Source organism: Oreochromis aureus, linkage group 20 (assembly GCF_013358895.1).
Source record: "Oreochromis aureus strain Israel breed Guangdong linkage group 20, ZZ_aureus, whole genome shotgun sequence".
Classification (NCBI taxonomy): domain Eukaryota; kingdom Metazoa; phylum Chordata; class Actinopteri; order Cichliformes; family Cichlidae; genus Oreochromis; species Oreochromis aureus.
This window is the reverse complement of record NC_052961.1, coordinates 15561648-15582127: the sequence shown is the minus strand read 5'-3', so window position 1 is coordinate 15582127 and position 20480 is coordinate 15561648. Positions and strand designations below refer to the sequence as shown.

At 40.4% G+C, this 20480-nt stretch overlaps 1 protein-coding gene across 1 annotated transcript; it reads right to left on the bottom strand.

The window, feature by feature from the left end:
• Positions 1-1441: 1441 nt before the first annotated feature.
• On the bottom strand, positions 1442-20426 carry LOC116324756 (DDB1- and CUL4-associated factor 1). Its single transcript, XM_031745478.2, has 25 exons — positions 20212-20426; positions 17450-17570; positions 16366-16442; positions 16201-16274; positions 15990-16103; positions 14711-14848; positions 13944-14540; positions 13350-13451; positions 13100-13258; positions 12659-12838; positions 12295-12504; positions 12001-12170; positions 11760-11884; positions 11162-11397; positions 8833-9917; positions 8530-8728; positions 7757-7839; positions 7236-7320; positions 6901-7134; positions 6338-6431; positions 5779-5883; positions 5509-5582; positions 5328-5423; positions 4939-5236; positions 1442-2740 (listed from the first exon to the last, which is right to left on the bottom strand). Exons 2-25 carry the CDS (start codon positions 17560-17562, stop codon positions 2685-2687), a joined length of 4704 nt encoding a protein of 1567 aa, XP_031601338.1. The 5' UTR covers positions 17563-17570; positions 20212-20426; the 3' UTR covers positions 1442-2684.
• Between the last annotated feature and the right edge of the window lie 54 nt (positions 20427-20480).

Below are 20480 nucleotides of genomic sequence, written 5' to 3'. Positions count from 1 at the left end.
CAGCACAATACAGAACAGACAGACTCAGTACTTTGATCACCTAGGGGTCGTCCAACTGTTCTAAAAGTTGATGCTCATATTAAACTTTGCCAAAGTTTTTAATATTGAGGTCAGCATATGTGAAAGTAAGCTCTGACTTCAGACTGCTTTAAATGCTCAGTTTTTCTGTTTCTTTTCCGCTCTTGGTCTATATAAAGTCAGAGTGGCTGTTCCTAATATGGTAACCTGAGGCACAAAGATTTGGTGGTGAGCACAATGGGCTGAACCGCTTATTCTTCAAACCTTTTGTTTGTGAAGAGCAACCAATCAGAAAGGAGCTGGCTTTAAAGGAGTGGCGGTAAACTTCTCTAGTAAAACATAGAGCTGGAAATGGAAATCGGTATAATAGATAGGTCCAGTTTAACTTTACTGTAGAAGTATTTAATCATTAAATTGTTACTGTCTTTATATGATCTTCTCATCGAGAGCAAGACCTATTCTGCAAAAGAACAGAGTTCAACAGAGGAACTTGAAATAAAATGGCACCATTAGGTTAGTCATAGACGGAAAACAGGCCCCGAAACAATCCAGAGGGTCATGTTCTTCTTTCAGTTGCTCCCTTTAGGGGTCTCTACGGCAATCTCACTCCATCTTTAGCTCCTCCTATCACACAACCCTATAGAAAGAATTCCACTGATCTAATGCCTAAATTCATTTGGTTTACATAATGCAAAGTAATTGTCAGAGTATCCATAATATAGTACACATGATTAATGGCACAGTGGTTTTTTCATCTTGAAGAAAAGCCTTTTTTTAATCTTGAAATTTAAAGCCAGTTTCTCCACAGTAAAAAGTATGAAAAGAGGTACAGAAATTCAACTCTCTCCTCAAAAGATTTGCTCAAAGTTTCCCTTTATTGGCTCCTTGTTTGCTGGACAATTACATTTGTACATTACTTTAAAGGTTCAGTGTTTAAGATGCCTTTGCTATGTTGGGCATCCATCATCCAAGACAGGGATGCAAAAGACATTTTACATCGCAGGCCACATACAGCCCACTTTGATCTTATGTGGCCCAGATCAGTGAAACTTCCATTTCTCTCAGTGTCCAGAAAAGTAACTACACACTTAATATCTTAATATAAGAAAAATAAGTACACCTCAGTTTTTCTAAAGCTTTTCTTTATCATGTAGAAAATTAGAGAAATCTATCAGCACGACTCATTGGGATTAAACTGTAAGAAGTAAATGTGCAAAATGACAGGACTCTATCATTTAATTACATTGGTTTAGTATGAATGGCCATTGGGCAGCAAAAGCTATAACACTGAAACTACAATTAAAAGTCCAGAATTTATGTCCTCCTTTCCAAAGTCATCCAACGAGCCAATTGGGGTCTTCGGCAGGCCAATTCTGGCCCTAGGCTTTATGCTTGACACCTCTGATCTAAGAAAAATCTATATTTTATTAAAGAAACAATTTTTTTTTCCTCATTTTTTTATTTATAGTAAAAATACTTTAGATACATACAAGTTGTACATAAACTTTCAAGAAAACGAAAACAGGTACAAATTAATAATTACAAGGCAAAAAACAAAAATCATGAAATGTCTGCACTGCACTGAAAGTGTGCATGTGCTTGGCATCAGTTTTCACAAGGCTGTAATAGATTCTGTTTTTCTCTCAGAGAAAAGACAAATTTGAATTTTTTTTTGCTGAACGTTCCAGGAATTAGCCAGATGTCCATCCTTTAATGAGCCAAAGTCACTGCAATAAATGGCATTTAATGACAATGAATGATTGGACCTGTGATGTTACCACCAGCATGAAACAAAACAAAACCCTGTTATCTTAAGAAGCACCCACAGAATCCAAATACTTGTGTGGACCCGGTGAAGGGGTGTAATGGTGGAAAGCTGTAGAGGCCTCTTTAATGTCTGTCATGCTGACAGCAAGCAGGTGTACAGTGTCCACACTAGTTAGAGCACCAAGCTGATTTAATTTTCTCTATTTACATATTGAAATCAAGAGGCAACATTCACTAATAGCACTGCTGTGTGTAGATTTTTTGGTCAGAGTATGGTGAAAGTAAATCCTGAAGTGGTATTTGAATGCTTTCTGAACCAGTGGCAACATGTTTGTGCATCAGAATAGCTGCCCAATTCAATACTCCAGTACTTTTGGTGATTACTCCAGGTGGCTTGGCTAAGTACAAGCTTGAGAGAGCCTTGTATCCTTAGCTACACAAATGCAGACCCAGAGCCTTGCAAAGTAAGCTGCATCTCCTACAAAGACTAATCTGTGACCAAACAGAGGCTTAGAAAATCAGTCAATATCAAATGAAAAAGGCTCATTTAAAGAACCATTAATGTGATAAAATATAAAACTTCTCTTTTAACCTATTTTCACACCAGCCATTTTTTTTTTAATTTTACAAGCTTATTTAAATAAAACTATATCATATACAATCATTTATGCCCAACGTTAAACCAAGTTGTGCGCATGGATTTTCCCGCTCGATCTCTGTGAGCTCGTTCCTCCTCAGTCTTGTCAAAGTGTGCAGACACCTGCCGTTTCAAACAGGCAGGGCTCCAAGTTATCACCCACATTATGCACCATTCGTCCACTTTTCGTGTCCGCTCAAACGTCCACGGGGCAGAAGTGGACGGGTCATCTGCTTCCTTTATCCCCGATGCCGATGGCTCCTCATTCGTTCAGGGACAAGATGATGTCATCCTCAAGGTCAGAGTTGTCAGAGCTGTCTGTTTGTGCGATAGACAAATACAGATTTAGAAATGAGGAAAGTGAGATTTTGTGCTGAACAGGTCAGTGGGTGAGGGATGAAACTGCTAAAACGGCAAAAACAAAGCAGCTTTGGAATAATGTTAAGGAGCTTTAAGTCCACTCTGATTTTTCTTTTGTGCGTCTCAACGTCTGGAATAAACCAAGACAGCATTTTTTAAAATTCCACTGGGAAAAAAAGGATGACCAGACAGGCATGAAAACAAAAATTTGACCAAACAGTTGTGCTGCATCATTTACATGACACCAGAGCTGTATTTATTTAATGATGCTTCTAAGGTTACCTTCCAACAATTCATCCATCTAAGTCATCCATCTAACCCAGTTGTTTATACAAAAGCACACATTTAGTTTTTTCATGTGAAACTGTAATCAATATAAAGCTGATCATGTGATTGTACTCGCAGGCAAGTGTGCTGATTAATGGACAAGCATAATTTATGCGTTTTCTCATATTACACTTTCTAGTGTTTAATACACTTAAAGGCCAATTTGGTACGACTGCTCAACTGCCCATTAAATGTCTAAATCAAATGGTAGCAATAGAGGTTTGTTTTTTTTTTTTTTTTTTTTAGACACATTGTCAAGATAACTGCCAGAGTTCAAACTGAGCATCAGAATGGGGCAAAAAGGTGATTTTAAGGGACTTTGAATGCGGCATAGTTGTGGCATGATAGGCTAATTGTAAATATATTTCAGAAATATACAAGTATTTTCCCCACAAAGAGGAAAAATATTCAGCTGCAGTTAACCCTAAAAATCTGGGTGAAAATGCCATGTTGATGCCAAAGATCAGAGGACTGCTGTGTGTTCAGATAGTAGAGTCAGAATATGACCTAACCATAATAATATCCATCCTGGCTTATTGGTTCAGGCTGGTAGTGGTGTAACTGTATGGAGGATATTTTCTTGGGCCCTTTAGTACCGGCTCTTAAACTTCACAGCCTACCTGAGTATTGTTCCTGACGAGCACCAAATGACAAAACAGTTGCCTCAAGGTGCTTTATAGTGTTAAGTAAAAGGCCCAACAATACCACAGAAAACTCCAAAAATCGGACAACACCATATGAGTAAGCACTTGGTGAACATGGGTAAGGTCAAACTCCTGTTTAAATCAGGAAGAAACCTCCAGCTCAAGGAAGGGTAGCCATCAGCTGCAACTGGTTGGGTTGGGGTCCTCTATCTTGGGGACAGTGTACCCATCTCATGATGCCTGCTTCCAGCATGATAACACGCCATGTCCAAAGCTAAAATCATCTTTAACTCAGTTCTTGAACATGACAATTAATGCATTGTACTCAAATATCCTCTGCATCCACCAGATCTCAATCCAATAGAGTGCCTCTCAGTGCCTCTACCGTGGAACATTTGCAGTCGACAAATCTGGAGCAACAACTGCATGATGATGTGTCAACACGTACCAGAATCTCTAAGGAGTGCTTCCAGTCCATTCCTGAATCTATGGCATGAAGAACTAAGGCAGTACTAGTAAAGTGTACCTAATAAACTCTCTATGTTCTGTCTATGACTGTCACCTTCACTATTTAGGAGAGAAAAAACAAACAATACTCCTGCTGTCTTACAGCTCAGAAAATAGGCTGTACAAACTACCACCCCTCCAATATAACCCAGTCTTTGATAGGTGGCCAAGTTTCAGAACATAGTGGCAGCAGGTAGTTTGGCACACCAACAAATGTCCCTCCTGTTTATAGACTTAATCCATTTAAAATTCACTGTAGTGAAAAAAGACAAAAATGTACTGGCATCACAAATATTTTCTCCATTCACGTTGAATGGAACAACTGAAATGTTACTATTCAAATGGAAAAAAAGAAAACTCTTCATGCTGCCTTATGTGTTGTTTTCTGTTTCTATAAGCAGACAGGTTTGAAGTCAATTAAAACTCTAGACTTTCTAGAAATTTTTGGTAACCATCTAACAGACTAGATTTGCCAGATAGTTACAGTTTCTCAAGATACTTCAGGATTTAATCTAAAATATAATTTCCTCCCATCATGTATGGCCCTAAAGCAGCTATATACACCTAAACTGGTCATCTACACACCACAAGCAGGCTAGAGGACAATTAAAAACTAAATAAAAGGAAGAAAAAGGCTATAGCCTGAAGAACAAGGTAAACTGTAGACCCTCTGCTCACCATTATCGCCATCCAGATCGACATCATCATTATCAGAGTCATCATCGTCATTATCATCGTCATCCTCATCATCATCGTCATCATCGTCGTCGTCATCTGCAGCATCAACATCCTCTTCGAGGAGACGCGCTACTTCTTCATCAGAAGGAGAGAATTCGTCGTTACCATCCTCCTCCTCTTCGTCATCTTCATCCTCTCCGCCGTTTTCATTCTCCAGCTCGGCGATGAGGGGATCCGTATCGACATCGTCGTCTGAATCATCATCGTCGTCATCATCTTCCTCCTGATCGTCATCCTCCTGAAGCACAAACAGAGAAGCTCAGTTGTTAGAAATTTCAGCGTTGCCTAAAGGAACCAAAGAGATCGCATGCAAGACAAAAAATTAGTACCTGATCCTCCTCGTCTTCCTCCTCTTCCTCTGCTAGTCTCTGCCGACCAACTTCATACAGTCTGCACACTGTGTCAGTGTTGACTGACTCTTGGTTCTATGGGGAAAAACCCCAGCATTTTCATGTATTTTAGGAAAAATGATCACAAGCATTGTTAAAAACATGATGAAAAGGAATTTACCTCAATTACAGCTAGATAGCAGTCTTTTGTATCTGTGCAAAGGTCGAATATATTCCTCTTTACATCAATAGTGGCTGAGAAGAGAGGGAAAAAACAAAAAAACAAAAACATGTTTAACAAAAGTACAAGGAGACAAATATTACAGTGACTTTAAAAATATATACATTCATCAATACAGAATATAAAACAGAATATAAAAAGTGACAGTGATTATTATTAAATGAGTAAAACCAAAAGGATCAAGAGCCAGTTAAATGCAGGAACCCTCACCAATGGGTTTATAGTCTGTGGCATTGAAAGTCCGGAATGATGAACCAAATGGACTTTTCATCTGCATTTCCATCATGTCATCTTCATCATCAGCTTGCAGCATTGCTACAAAAACAAACGCCACAGGGAGAGACAGAGAGTAAATAAAAGGAACCCAGCAAGCTGGTTAGCTTTGGTTCTGGCTCCTCAGTGGTTGAAACGCTTGCTGTACGGACAAAGCCAGTACTGCACGCCCATGGCTCTTCCTGTGAGGTGGCATGAACCAGCTGGTTCTTTCTGTTGCCAGTCCAACACTGAGCTTTCAGTCCATATGGCTCTGACTGACTCTGTGGTATCAAGTAGTTTGCACGTGAGCATGCACACCCACACACACACACCCCTCTACCGCTGCAGGCTCTATTCACACCTTTCACCAAATACACACGTGCTCACTTTGCCTCACACTTACCAACCTTTACCCAAACACACCTTTCACACACTTGTATTGACTGTGAAGTGAGTTGCAGGCATGATGCCAAATGTGCTACATTACCCATCACGCAGTGATTTCTGCATTTACCTCCATAGATGACAGTGCCGCTGTTGTTGAAGACTATTCTGCACTGGTCCAGAGCGGGAACCGTGTGGAGGAGGTGGAAAGTGCGCAGATCCCACTAAGAGCCTCAGTTAAAGACCACGATAGACTCAATTGTACAGAGACAAGAACAATAAATAACCATTCCCAAGACAACCCTAACCCTAATGGAATAAATATTTTATGCTCAGCAGTGAAACGATTCCCAATCGCAGTCACGGTAATTATATTTACAGTTAAAGTCCAGTGTTGACAACTATTCCTTGACCTTTAAGCATTCACTTTATCTCTCCATTTAAATAGTTTATTAAGAAAGAGCTAAATATGGGCTTGTTTAAAAACTTTTTTTTAGCATTTTTGGTTTTCAAACTCATCAAAATAAGAATTTTAGCAAATAAATACTTAAATATCCTCATCCTTAAAAGTATTCTCCTCACTGTTGGAGAACAATGGTGAGGGGTATAAAATCGTCAAAGCTCAAATCAAACACACATTTAATGTAAAAGTTCTAAAACTGCAGTTGTACCAACCCAACAATGAAAGGATACAATTTCTGTGTTGATGATGACCTCAAGGCCGTTTGGATGAAACACTCCGCTGATGTTCATGTTGAACTTGTCAAACTTGTGGATGGCCTGAGCTGTGCGCACATCCCACAGCACGCCGTCATTCAGTACCAGGTCGTCTGTTGGGTTGAAGGTGGCGCAGTTTCTCTTGTAGTTGTTAGCCAGGTCTGGGTTGTTTAGAGTCAGAGTAACCTGACCCGTTTGGATATCATATATCTGGTGAAGAGAAGCAATGAGAATGAACATTTACCCTCTTACTGGATGGTTTGTTTTTATGCATTTAATCCTTTAAATAGGTACATGGAAAACATACGTACACGTGCTACGTGCTCTTTTGTCCCGATGACATGATCTTGTGAAAGCTTGCTGAACTCCACATAATGGTCGCCCAGAAACGAATGCCTAAAGAAACACAGAGCATAATTAACATTTAAGCAAAAAACACAAAGTCAGCAGAGCACTTTAGTCTCATACTGCTGAAAAACTCGGGGTTAATAATGCATTGGTTAAACTCTTCAGATGAATAAAGCCACATGCTTGTTTTCCAGAAAGACTACAGCCCAGAGGCCATTAATGTGCATAATTAAACCACATTTCAGCTCCCTTTGGCAGCTCCTTTGACAGATTAAAGCTGCTATACCAGTGGGCAAAGATCACCACATACATAGAGGCGGTAAGATCTCGACAGACTTCATCAGAAGTCATGTGGCAGCGGTTTCTAATAATTTCATACCCAAAATATTTCAATTATGCATTTTACTTAATGGAATGTGTTTTATGTGCACTTCAATGTAGCTGGGTAAATGTGACTTCAGAGTTTTGTGAATACATTGCTTACTTCATGATGAACACCGATTTCATGCCCCACAGTGCAGACAACGGGTAACTCCAAGAGGCCGACGTTAAGAGCAGAGAACCATCCTAAAAAGACATAATGACGAGATGAGATCCTCTTTTAGACGCGTTTTCAAACAATACTGTTCTCGGAAAAGCAATTTAGCGGAACTGTATCTCATTCTCCCTTATTTAAAAAAAAAAAAATACATGAAATAAATACTTGAAAATGCAAATGCGTTTACTTTCAAAACTTAAATACAGGATGTCTTCTTTAAACATTTAGTCTCAGTGTATGTGTACTAGAGGTTTTGACGATTTGTCATCACTCTTGTTTAAGGCATCTACACACTGAGATTTTAGCAGTCTTGTAAGTTTACTGCAAGGCACTATGTGTGACACAGATCTAATCAACCTTGGGTACAACACGAGTATGATGCATGTGGATTGTAAGATGATGACGCATGGCTGCAATCCCTCAGCCGCTTCTTTCTTTGCTCTGTCCTCCGTGTTGCGGTCATGATAACAGCTGGAGGACGCATCATACAAACAAGCCTCCCGCTGCCATTTTTTTTTTTTTTTTAAAGAAACCTAAACACTGGTTTGCACAAACATCTTCATATATTATGTTCAAGTTTGTTTTAAACATAATAACATGACACATGTTTCAAGTCCATAATAAATAGCATGCAATTTAAAACCCACACTGATCAGCATATGGTGCACATACATACATATATATATATTTTTTATTTATTAATGGTTCTCTCTACTAACCCGTGATGGCTCCAGGTGAGTGATAGCTGAAGTGTGACAGCTGTAGCTGGCCTCCTCCTGGCCTGTAAACACGTTGTAGAGTTTGAGCTGCCCTGTACACGTTCCGAGCATCAGGAAACGCTCACGGGCTGAAAAGGCACAACACATGAATCCACTTTCATCCTCGTCTGCCTCCCTGAACACAGAGATGGGCCGAAACCTGGACAAAGAAAATATGAAGAATTACACGAGTGGTTGTGAGGGGGCTGACCAATTAAATTGCACTTGAGCCTCAGAAACAGAAAATGATACAGAGAAACTTACCTGCTAAAGATAAGATGCCTGTCAAAGCATCCTCCATCTACACCGCCATATTTTGGATATATGACTCTCCGCGTGTGTCGGGATGTGAAGTTGGTGGGTGCTTGGCGTCTCTGTTTGGGCTCAGGGCACTGATGGGGGGTGAACAGGGAAAACGGTGGACAGGTTGCGACAGGGTTTTTACAGCGTGCATGCTGTTCCCTCAGGTACTCTGTAATAATGCTGTCTAATGCAGGGGGAGACGGCAGATGCCTGTCAAACTGTTTCTTCATAGCTGGGCTCTGGCTGAAGGCCCCATGGTCAGACTTCTGCCGCAGCACCCGAGGTCTTTTACAACTTACTGTACTGCACCCTGTTTGCCGCTCACGTGAGAAAACAATTCGCCCAATAAGTGGCGAGCCGCTGTTACAGTGAGAGACAGATGTTGATGGGAAAGCAGGAGAAGCAGGAGCAGGCATCCCACTGGGCTGTGATGTTGATGGACGTGTCTGAGGGTGGCTGGATCCTGGAGTGGATGAGTGAGAGGCGTGGCTTCCAAGTCTTGATCCAACACCGTTGGCCAGCCGAGGTGTGCGAGGCAGAGTAGCAACAGGAGAGGCAGGAGGGGGAGGGGCAACAGGTGGGTAGGTAGAAGAAGAATGCGAAGAGTGAGACAAACATGCCATCGGGAGATCTGCCTCCTTGGTGAGTGTGGTGGCAGTATCATGCAGGCCTTTGGCCACAAGATGGTTCCTAATAAGCAGCAACAGCTCTTTTTCAGGGAAGGTGATCCTGGACTGAGCAACCACACTGGCCCTTTGCAACCATGCCAGAGACACATCTGTACCAATCAGCAACGGTTTCCCAGAGATTCTTTCGATGAGCTCAGCAGCAAACTTGCAGAACTTCACATGTTCACTGCGTTTGTCCTGGAGCACAGGCTCCTTCATGAGCTGCTGGATGTGTCCACTGCTGAACAACGGCAGCTTGCTGATGATTTGTCTGACAGAGCTGGAGCGAGACAGACCCACCAGAGCTTTACAGGCCAGAGCTCGGATCTGATCTGCATCTGTAATGGGCATCTTCACTGTCAGCAGGGATAGCAGAACCTAGAGGACAAACACAAAATGTAAGTTATAAACAAGAGCTGAGGACATAAGCGAAAGTGTCTTGATCAGGAAAGCTCCCACTTGAGGGAACTAAAACAATGGTGTCTAAGCAGAGGCCATAAGCAGCAGCGGACTAAATCTGTAAATGTTAATGTAGGTAATTCAGTGCTTTAGCTGATCTTGTTATCATAGTGCTTCAGTAAAAGTGCTTTCTATTGTCATATTTTATGCTTCCTTACATCCTTCCCCAAATTGGAAATCATTCCTCATTTTCTTTTAAGGATTGAACAATCCCTTGAATGCAGAGAAGAAGCTTCTGAAGAAGTTTAAAGGGAACCACATTTGTAACTTTATATCTCTTCCTTACATTATGCCCTCACTGTAAGGAGCCATAGACCAGGAGAAGAAACATAATGGAAATCATACTAAAAAGAGAAAACTACTGTCCCACTATTCTTTGCTGAGGAACACCTCATCCAGCTGGCTTTGCTGAACCTGAATTCTGTCTGTGAAGTCAAGGTGACTTTGACAAGATATGTTTGTGCAAAAAAGATATGCTGCTAGCCGCTAGTGCTTCCCCTCAGCCTCCTAACAGATGCATTTATGGTATAAATTTGAAAATCGAACATTGCCTCATTTTTGAGTTATCGTGCTGGCAGCCTATCCAGGGGTGTACCCCGGATTGATATATATAAAAGCTATCTTGCCCTGTGGTAGCTGGGATAGGCTCCAGCCCCCCCGCCCCCCCGCGCGACCCTCAATTGGATAAGTGGAAGAAAATAGATGCAGGTTGTGATTTTATATCATTTACATGAGACGATGCCAAATCTTGGACAACCTCAATACATTTAGCTGGAAACTTACGCTAAGTTTACAACAGAACACCACGTCTTTCTTGCAGTCTTTGAATTCCAATGTTACAATATTTAGGTAGTTTTCCGTCTGTAATGTTTCAGCTGCACTGGTACAGGATTCAGAATATCCTTAGTGTGTAAGTCAGTGGAGTACATCAGTATATAAATGTGGGTGGTTGTGGGTTTAAGAAGTTCACCCTTTAAGTGTTACCCATTATAAAAGCTATCAAATAAATCTGTTTCATTTACCACTCCAGCACCTGTCACTATATAAGATATACTTTGATCTGCCAGAAGGCCGTTTTTGTTAGTGCTGTAAAGAAAATGCCAATATTATCTTTCTAACATAAAAACCACCCATTTTTTGTGTGTGCCGTGTGTTAATTCTACCTTGATGCCATTGTTCGACTGCACTACATTCCACATCTTAGTGAGCACACTTTCGTTTGCTTTGGTCTGCTGTGGAAGGCGACGACGGGGGGTTCCTGCAATGAACTTGCCAATGCTGGACATGCGTTTATCTGGAGCGCAAACGCAGTTGATGACAACCTGCAGTGCTGACTTCTGAATTTCTGCATCATTCACAAATACCTCTCCTTCCGCGACTGCCAGAACTATACTCATCCCTGAGAGAACAAAACAAAACAAAAAGATGAAATTAAAAACCTTGTAAAGGAATACCTGGAGTTACGCCATCTCTCAAAAGGACTGGGCAAAGGTTCCACAAAATAAACAAATGAAAACAGAGCTGCTCCATGTTATTGCATTCTGTGGGTAGTGATAATAAATTTTGATTTTATTGTGCAAGAAATTCTCTAATGGCACTGTGAACAGATGGGCATATAAATGAATATATGAATGAATGTGTCACCATTTAGTGAATACCACTGATATACAAGTAAAATAAGGCTTTTTAATACTCCAAGATAATAATCTAATTGTATTTGATCTTTGATAGATGAATGTCAACTAAAATGGAATAACTTGCCAACAGTGGAAACGGTGGATCCTCCCTCATCAAGCACAGCAACAGCCTCGGATAACAGCAGCTGGGTCTTTGGAACAACTGTGAGGATACTCAGGATGTCAAGGGCATAGCGCACAGTGTCACTCCTACAAAGAAAGAACAATAACCATCACTTTGAGCGCACTGATAAAACCTACCGTCTAAAATATGTACGAAAAAATATGTATGAAAGGCATTTTAACAATTACTGCCATGTCAATACCTGCCATAGTAGGTCCTCCAGTCACAGGCAATGGATATAAGCTGCAGGAGGAGCTGAACACATGACAGCTTGTGAAAGACCTCTGCTGGTTCCCAATAGAGTCGCGGTGGACCGTGCTCGATCAGAAACTCCATCATTTCCACAACCTGCTCACGGCTATAGCTGACAGCCTGAAGAATGAGACACCATCACTACAGATTACTTCATCAAAACACACATGCATTACTAAATAAAACAAAATATTTCAAAATGTTTAACAGATAAAAAAAAAAAAAAAAAAAATCTTCTGCTTACCTTGTAGTACGGTTGTGAGTGAATGGGGGCACCGCCCTCTGTGCGCTGAAGGGATTGCTTCACCTGCTCCACCTTGATTGCCAGATGGGCCTCAAAGTACCTGCGTAGCGCCATGCAGGTGTGCTTGGCTGTCTGCCTACTGGAGAAAATCTCATCATCACTCAGCAGCGCTCCCTGATCTTCGGGATTCAGGATCTCCAGTGTGCTAATCTGAAAACAGTCAGTTCATAGCATAGGCAAGTACACAATTAGGATCTTCTACATTTGAAGAAAAGCAGTCAATACCGTACCCACATTATGTTATTTTCTATAAATAACACAGTTGCGTTTACACATTAAAGCGAGGACTGCTGGTTTGTCTTACCAGATTGACGAGACGTCGGAGGCCGTCTTGCCTGTCGAAAAGATCCAAGACTGCACGGAAGGAAAAGGAGATGGAGAAGAACATGGTGGCGTGGCAACAGCCGGACGCATGTGAACATTCCAGCAGCCACAGCGTGTAGCCGACTACATCTGACAGGATGGAGTGAGGCAACATGCACACCTTGAGAAGAGAGAAAGACATGAATAAAAACATGAACTGCTACTAGTATTAAACCTAAGTGTAGCTTCTAACCAAAAAATGATTTTTGACTGACAGTACAGAATTATGTCATCTTCTACAGATCACTAACAAATTATCATTATGTTAGTCATCTCATTTCAAATTTTTAACAACAGAGACTTCATCTTAGTCCATATAATAAACCTAAACCAAAATAAGGGTATAATAACTGTTGCTGTATATTACTGTGACTCTCCGTACCCTTTCCATGGCATCCTGGTTATAGGCAAGGTAGTAGAGGCACAGTGACACTCCAGTAGCTGCCATTGAAGGCCTGGGGATTTCCAGCAACTTCTGAACTCCTCCATGAGCAACAAACTCTGCAGCAAACTTCTTGTGCAACAGCAGCGAAGCCAGATACTGTGAGGATGAGAAGAAAACAGGAACATTTTGGAGCACCTTGTTGCGCTTCAGGCACCGTGAAAGGTTGACTACATGAAACTGTGTTTACCTTCAGAGCCTCGAAGGTGAGCTGCACATCATTGGTCTGTTTTAAATCCATGTAATGCATCAGCAACTCCCGAGCTCCCTTCTGCATGAACACTGCCAGCAGCTGCAGGTAGGAGAGAGTGGGACAAACGTTGAGAACACATTAATCAGAATGTACTTCAAAAACGTTTTTTTATTTTCTTAGATGAACCTGAAATGTATAAGGTCGCACCTAAAAAAATACATTTTTAACATAATCAGAAGAGAAGTTTAAAAAAAAAAAAAAAAAAAATTATGAAAGACTGACATCTGCTGGTAAACATGTGCCAACACAAGGGCCACACAAACGTAGTCAAACACATGAATCACAACTACAAATGATAAAAACATATTATAAGGGCTGCATTAAAACAATATTATTTAAAACTTGTAAAATCTTCAACAGTCTAAAAAGAACACTAGTCTAAAATGCCCAATGTTCACTATCATATTACTCCTTAAATAAAGAAAATGAAGTCATTTAAACTAACAGATTATAAAAATATCAATCCATATCAATTATTCAGCTGATCTTTGCAGGTTTAAGCACTCTATAGGCTGATGAAAATGGACCAACCTCCTGATATTCCCCCAGAGGTGTGAGATACTGCAGGATTAGCCTCTGCTCAATCTCTGGGGTCAAAGGGTACAGATGATAGTTGTTACCAATCACCCAGGGGCTCATCTCAGACCAGCTGCTATTGGAAAGCTCACTGAAGTTCCTCTCTGGCTCTGGCAAAGAGAAATTTAGCTTCTGTTTTGAGGTCCTGCCACTTTCCCTCTCTGCTCTTCTTTTTAGGTAACTGCTGCCATCAGACATGCCTTGGTTTGCCAAAGATCCCGGAGCAGACATGGGTTTCATCATGGTTTTCACAGCCGAGTTGGCACGGCTGCTGGTCTTGTGAGGGGAGTTAAGACGGAACGAAAGCTCGTTTTCAGGCTCCATAGTTGAGAAAGAAATTTCACCATCGTCCGGCTGTCCCGTCCCCTCCTTTTCGGCTCCATTTTTCCCTGGTGTGAATGGCTTCTCTTCAAAGCCTCCGTCAACTGTCTCCTCATCCAGAGGAAACAAAGGCTCGCCCAGTGTCTTCCTGGGGCTGGGCCGCTTGATATCCCTTTTGTTCTCTGCATCTTTATTCTGAAGCTCCCGCAACCGATGCAGCATCAAAGGCACCTGTCAAAAGTAAAGAAGAAAAAGCAAGCTGCTTTACACCACCTACTGGTTCTGATCAAACTGCTGGAAAACATTTTTAAATCACCTGTTGTAATGACTTGACTTATCATAGCATGCCATTACACTGTTAATGCAGCCTGATACATAAGAGAGTAGAAACCTCCACTGACCAAAACAGAGTTCTCCTCTCTGTAGTTCGCTGCAATGTCTTGATTCTCCATGGCACCTGCCAGCAAGCCTGTGGCATAGATTCTGAGGGGCTGCTCGGCCTCCTGGGCCCACTTAAAGAGTCTTTCAACTATGCCCTCCTAAGAAGAGCAAACACAGGAGTGATGAAGTACATGGAGACACAGAGTACCAAATTTCATCAAAAGGTGGCTCTTATTTTTCTTTGCTGAAATAAGAACGCATGACTTTCAAAACAATTTCACATAAATTTCTAAATGTCTAAATATCTATGCATTGTAAATTTGGATTCCCTTTTTAAAATAAAGCTTTAAGGTCCTGCGTTTTGAGAAGCATTTATCTTCATGGGTCAAATAATACAGCGCTGCAGTTAAATTTTAACTTGTAGACTGGACTGTGACACAACAAACAAAACTGACTTCTTTAGACATGGTTTTTAAACGTGATGGGGTGGTCTGTCAGTCTGTATCACCGCCTCAAAGAAATTCATCTTACTTTGTGACCATACAGACCCGAAGTAAAAACTACCTGACGTCTGAAACTCAAAAACATCAAAGCATGGTGAAAGAGACACCACAGTTTGGGCCTTCTTTGATTTTTCAGGTTCTGGTTGCAAATTTGCATTACGAAATGTTTACAGCGAAGTGGAAGGGCAGCAGTCCGTTATCTGATGCTTACAAGATGAGCTATGATGTAACAAGTCATAGATCGAAAGCAGCCAAGCAAATAAACAGAGCAGTTCAAAATAAGAAAGAGCTTTTGGTTTGTTTTGGAATGGCTTAAATAAGCACGCTGAGAGGAAGTGATATTGCCTGATAAGCGCTGTTCAATCAACGACAGTTATTTGTGTGTGTGGTGGTGCAAGTCCCACAAGCAGCTACAGGAAACATCTGAGGGTGGCTGTTACTGCTGAAGGAGGTTTAAAGAGATCTTAATTTCAGTTGCAGTCTGTACCGTTATTTATTGCTCAATTTGTTTTATATACTACAGTCACAGTGTTTATCTTAAATTGGGACTTGATGAATTAAATCAAATCAAATAAACACAATAAAATCAAAATGAAACCACATCTTTGTGTTGGAGTCAATTTACATACCTTTAAACACTGAATACACCTGATTAAGACACACATCTTCAAAACTCCAAAAATGTGTTACAGGCTATAACAATAGCTGAAATATTGTGTCTTCAATTTTCTTCCGACCAGAAAACTTGAAGACTAAATCTCACAGTTATCTCATAATGAAGCCAGGAGTAACATACTTTTTCTTGAAAGACCACAGCTGTCTCCAATCCAGGCATGATGTTTTGAAGCAGGCGACAAGCTGCAGCATTAAGGGAAAATTCTCTGCTGGTCATCACGTAGCTGTTCACAAGCTACAAAGGGAAATAAAGATTAATCATCTTCTGAGTGAGCTGCTAAAAACGCCCATTATTTTAAAGGCAACGTTCTAAATCCATCCAATAATCTTACTGCGTTCATAAAGTCATCATTCTTGAACAGGATCTTGAGGAGGTGCCCTAACATGCATTCTGGATCAGCTCTCCCTAGTGGCAAAGAGGAAAATGTGAACACATATATTACACTTAAAATCAGCAGTAAACTTGCAATTCTGTGGTCGCCGTGTTTTTGTTATACCAGGATGTCGGTCATCAAAAGGGTCAGGATCTGCTTTGTGGTACTCCTCTGTCTCCTTCTCAACAAGCTCTGAGATTCTGAAAATTACAGCACATGAGCACGTTTAACTCTTTTTAACTAACTCTCAAATCATCCTAATTACATTACATAAAACAGTCATTCCTATGCAAGGCCAGCTGCTCTTTCTTTGCCATTTCTATCCGTTACAATGGTTGACATTTGTATTAAACATGGGCCAAGTTTTAAATAATGAGGTCACCATGCAAGTATTCCCTGTGAGTTCTTTCTGCTCTGGGATTTGTATGTCAGTGTGACTGACAATATGATCACCTCATGCACACTGCTCTGGGTGTGTGCAATCCTTACTTCTGAAGAAATAAGCTGGCCTAAAGGGAGGATGCTCTTAAATAGTGAGGGCGGCACAAAGTCCCATTATAAAATAAATAAGGATTATTTTGTGCCAATCATTCAAAACTAATTCAGTAGAACTCAAGAATAAACATATGGAGCAGGAAATAAGAATTACAAGTACACTTGAACTTTTTTTTAGAAAAATATTTACAACTTCACATGAAAAAAAAAAAAAAAAAAAAAAAAAAAAAAAAAGAGCTTGAATCAAAAATCTAGACAGCAAAAAACAAAAAAGTCTAACCATTTATTCAAAACCAACAAATAAACAGTTAAAAAGGATAAAATTGAGAATTAACTGAAAGTATTTGATCAAAGGGTATGTTGAATTAATAAAAAGTTAGCTCAAAGTAAAAATAAATGACTGCAGCTACATATGGGGTAAATAACAGAAGTCTGAGAATAAAGACTGAATTGAGTAAGTATCTGAGGTAATGGGAAATTAGTTAATGATTTGGCTAAATGCAATGATACAGTCAGTTCTGCCTTTGCAGGCTAGTACAAATGTACACGGTTTACCACACCGACCATTCAATAGCACGATGAGGACTTAGAGCATTATTTGAAGTAATTTGAATTAGAATTCAATTTGAGACATCACAGGTGGTTTCAACAAAGGTCTCTGGGGGCATTACAAAGGCTGGGTGCCACCACATAAACAATATGCAAAGCTTACTTGGTGAGGATGTTGACCAGATCCTGCGTGCTGCCCTGTTGCTCTCTCTCCCATTGTTCAAGTAGAGAAGTCAGCTCTGCCTTGGAGTCCACACTGGCAGATGCCGATGCCATAGCACAGCCTGTTAGCACGGCACAAGAAATGCACTTAACCTCATATCTGGATTAGCCTCTTAAGAAGCCACGTGTCATGCTATTTATGTCAGTTTTAACATTTCTCCGACAGTCCAAAATCACACTATTTTAGACTTAAAGAGATATGGAAGTAACCTTCTTTTAATCACCTTGTCATTTTTAAAATTCAAAGCTGCCTCAAATCTTGTGGTATCAGCTTCTCAAATCTGAATATTCAATAGTTTTAACAATGTTCTGTCACAAGAAATGCGAAATGTCTTGTTTTGTTTCACCAGCAGTGAAAAGAAAAGAAGTGATAAATACACTTTATTTTGCTCACTAGAAGAATGAAAAAAATAAAGGGCATATATTTCACCATACATACAGAAAACTGTTGAATGTACCGAGAATGGCAATTGTTAGTGACAGCCTTACAATTCATCTGAAAACACAATATGACATTGGCGGGAGGTTTTACAAGTCAGTTATTGCACCAACCATTTATGACAACTTTACAACAAAAGACAAGTTCAAGGCATAAATTTGTATCTCTCTCTCTCTCTCTTTTTTTTTTTTTTTTTTAACAAATCTAATAAGCTTGAAAGTCTTTTTTATGACTTGCTTTATTCTTCCACACATTCTGAACTCTCTTATGCAAGCTTTCCTGTAATTTCTTTAATTACAAGTCTACAGGAATATTCTCCAGACTTCTTTAAGGACATTCAAAGCTCATCTTTGGATATTGGCTGTCTTTTGTTCATTTCTCTATCAAGAAGACCACATACTGCTTCACACAGGTGATTTCCAGATTGGATTGCATAGTGGATCATGATCTGAGTAGTTTTCTGATTTAATACAATAAATTTTGATCTCCAACACTACTGACTGAAATGCAGCCTCAAACCATGACAGAGCCTCGACCGTGTTTTACAGATGACTGTAGACACTCACTGTTGTACCCCTCTCCTGACCTTCTCTATACATACTGATGATGATTTGAACGATAAATTTCAAATTTAGGGTGTTTCCCACCTGCAGTGTTTAGCCAGTTTAGATCTCACACTGGTTTGTTTGTGCAGAAACCGCACATGGGTGCAGGCCAAAACAAAACCACCCACTGCAAAAGGTCTCAGTGCAGTTCCAAATGAACTCCAGAGTGTTTTTTTTAATGGTGTGAACCTGATCCGATCCTAACAAACTATCAGGTGTATGTTGTAAGTCTGCGCTACAGCATTTCCCATAGTCATGTATGCTTTGTATTCTGAATCCAGCAAGATACTACAACTGTGCAATGCTCTGTACGGGTTAGCAAATAGCCGTGAAATGAATGTGAATTCTCCATGTTGTCCAATAGCCTAGAATACGACACCTTCTTCCTGCTTTACCTTTGTGAAAATTCTCATGTGTATTGTTGTGATGCATTCTGGTTTGCTTGGTGTGTGAAAAAAAATAATAAAAAAATAAAAATAAAACCAAATCACGGGGAAACTTATCAACTGATTTGGACCAGAAAAAACAACCTATGGGTGTGAAAACACCCTTAGATTCATCACTCCATAAGACCTGTTGCTACTGATTTTCAGTCCAGTTCTTGTGTATTTTGGCATACCTCAGCAGTTTCTTCCTGTTTCCATTTCTTAAGCAGGGCTTCTTGAGAACCACCTTTCCACTGAGACCATTTCTGAAGTATCAGTGAACAGTAGATGCATCTAGCTATTCCGTTTTTCCAAGTCTTTGTTTAATTTTTTTCCCTACATTTCTTCAAGGAATGACTTTCAGATACTGTTCACTTGCTGTAAATAGTTTTAGGCCTCCCACTTCTTTTCTCCTCCAACTGTACATTTTTTTGTTGTGATTTTTTGCAATTTTTTGCGATTTAAGGGATTAAGTAGGCAAAATGATAGGGTACAAATCTGCGTTGGGGGACCTTAGAGTTTTGGTTCAATTGGGCATTCACCTCATCTAGCTAGTTAATAATTTAGGATCGCTTAAAGAATGTATTTATGTGTGCACTTTTTACAGCTCAGCCCACACTCGTGTGCTGTCAGTATCCGAGGCTTATAATCGTTTAAAAAACAAAAAAAGCTTGCTAATAACAACACCGGGGCATTATCAGAGGGAAGCATGAGATAAGTTCATCTGGCTCAGTCTGAAGGTTGTTTGGCTCCGGTCGGGAGAACAAAGCACGCTGACTCGCTCCGTTGCTTTTTCACAGCTGAGCGTGCAGCTGCAGCCGTCCTCCAGGGACTGCCGCAACTGTCAAACTTCTGTTTAAGTCGATGTTAGATAAAAATATTTTCTGTTCTTTTTGAAACACATTTAAACACAAATGCTTTCCGTGTTTTCCTACACGCACTTCACCTTAACTGAAGCAGACAGCAGCAAACTCATATATACTGCCTGTTGCGATGTTTGGCTAGCTGTTAAACAAGGAAGCTAATGTACTTAGCACGCTAAAGTAGCCACTCTTATCTTCCAGTACTATAGCTTACAGTAAGGGCGAACTGTCCAGACATGCAACGCCTGTCATTTTAGATTAAAACAACACTCGGAGCGACAACACCTTCGTGCACATGTAACACAGCACTAAGGAACAAGCCAGACGCATTACAGGTGAACCTGGATAGTTAGCTAGCATGCTAAGTTTACCTTGTTGTTCCGCTCAGTTCTTGCTCGTTTTTCTCAATTTCACAACGACTCGCATCCACTTGTAGTAGTCCAGACTTAAATAGCCGATAACTGCTTATCAATGCATCGATCACTGACTCACAGCCTCAGCTTAAATTGCTTTTTTGCAGCCTTGTGTTGAGGGTTTATTATCATTATGGCGAACACGTTCTGCACGTCATTTTACCAGCGACCGGCGACTAGTAATGACGAAATCAACCACGCAGCAAAACATTACGAAATGTTTTTAA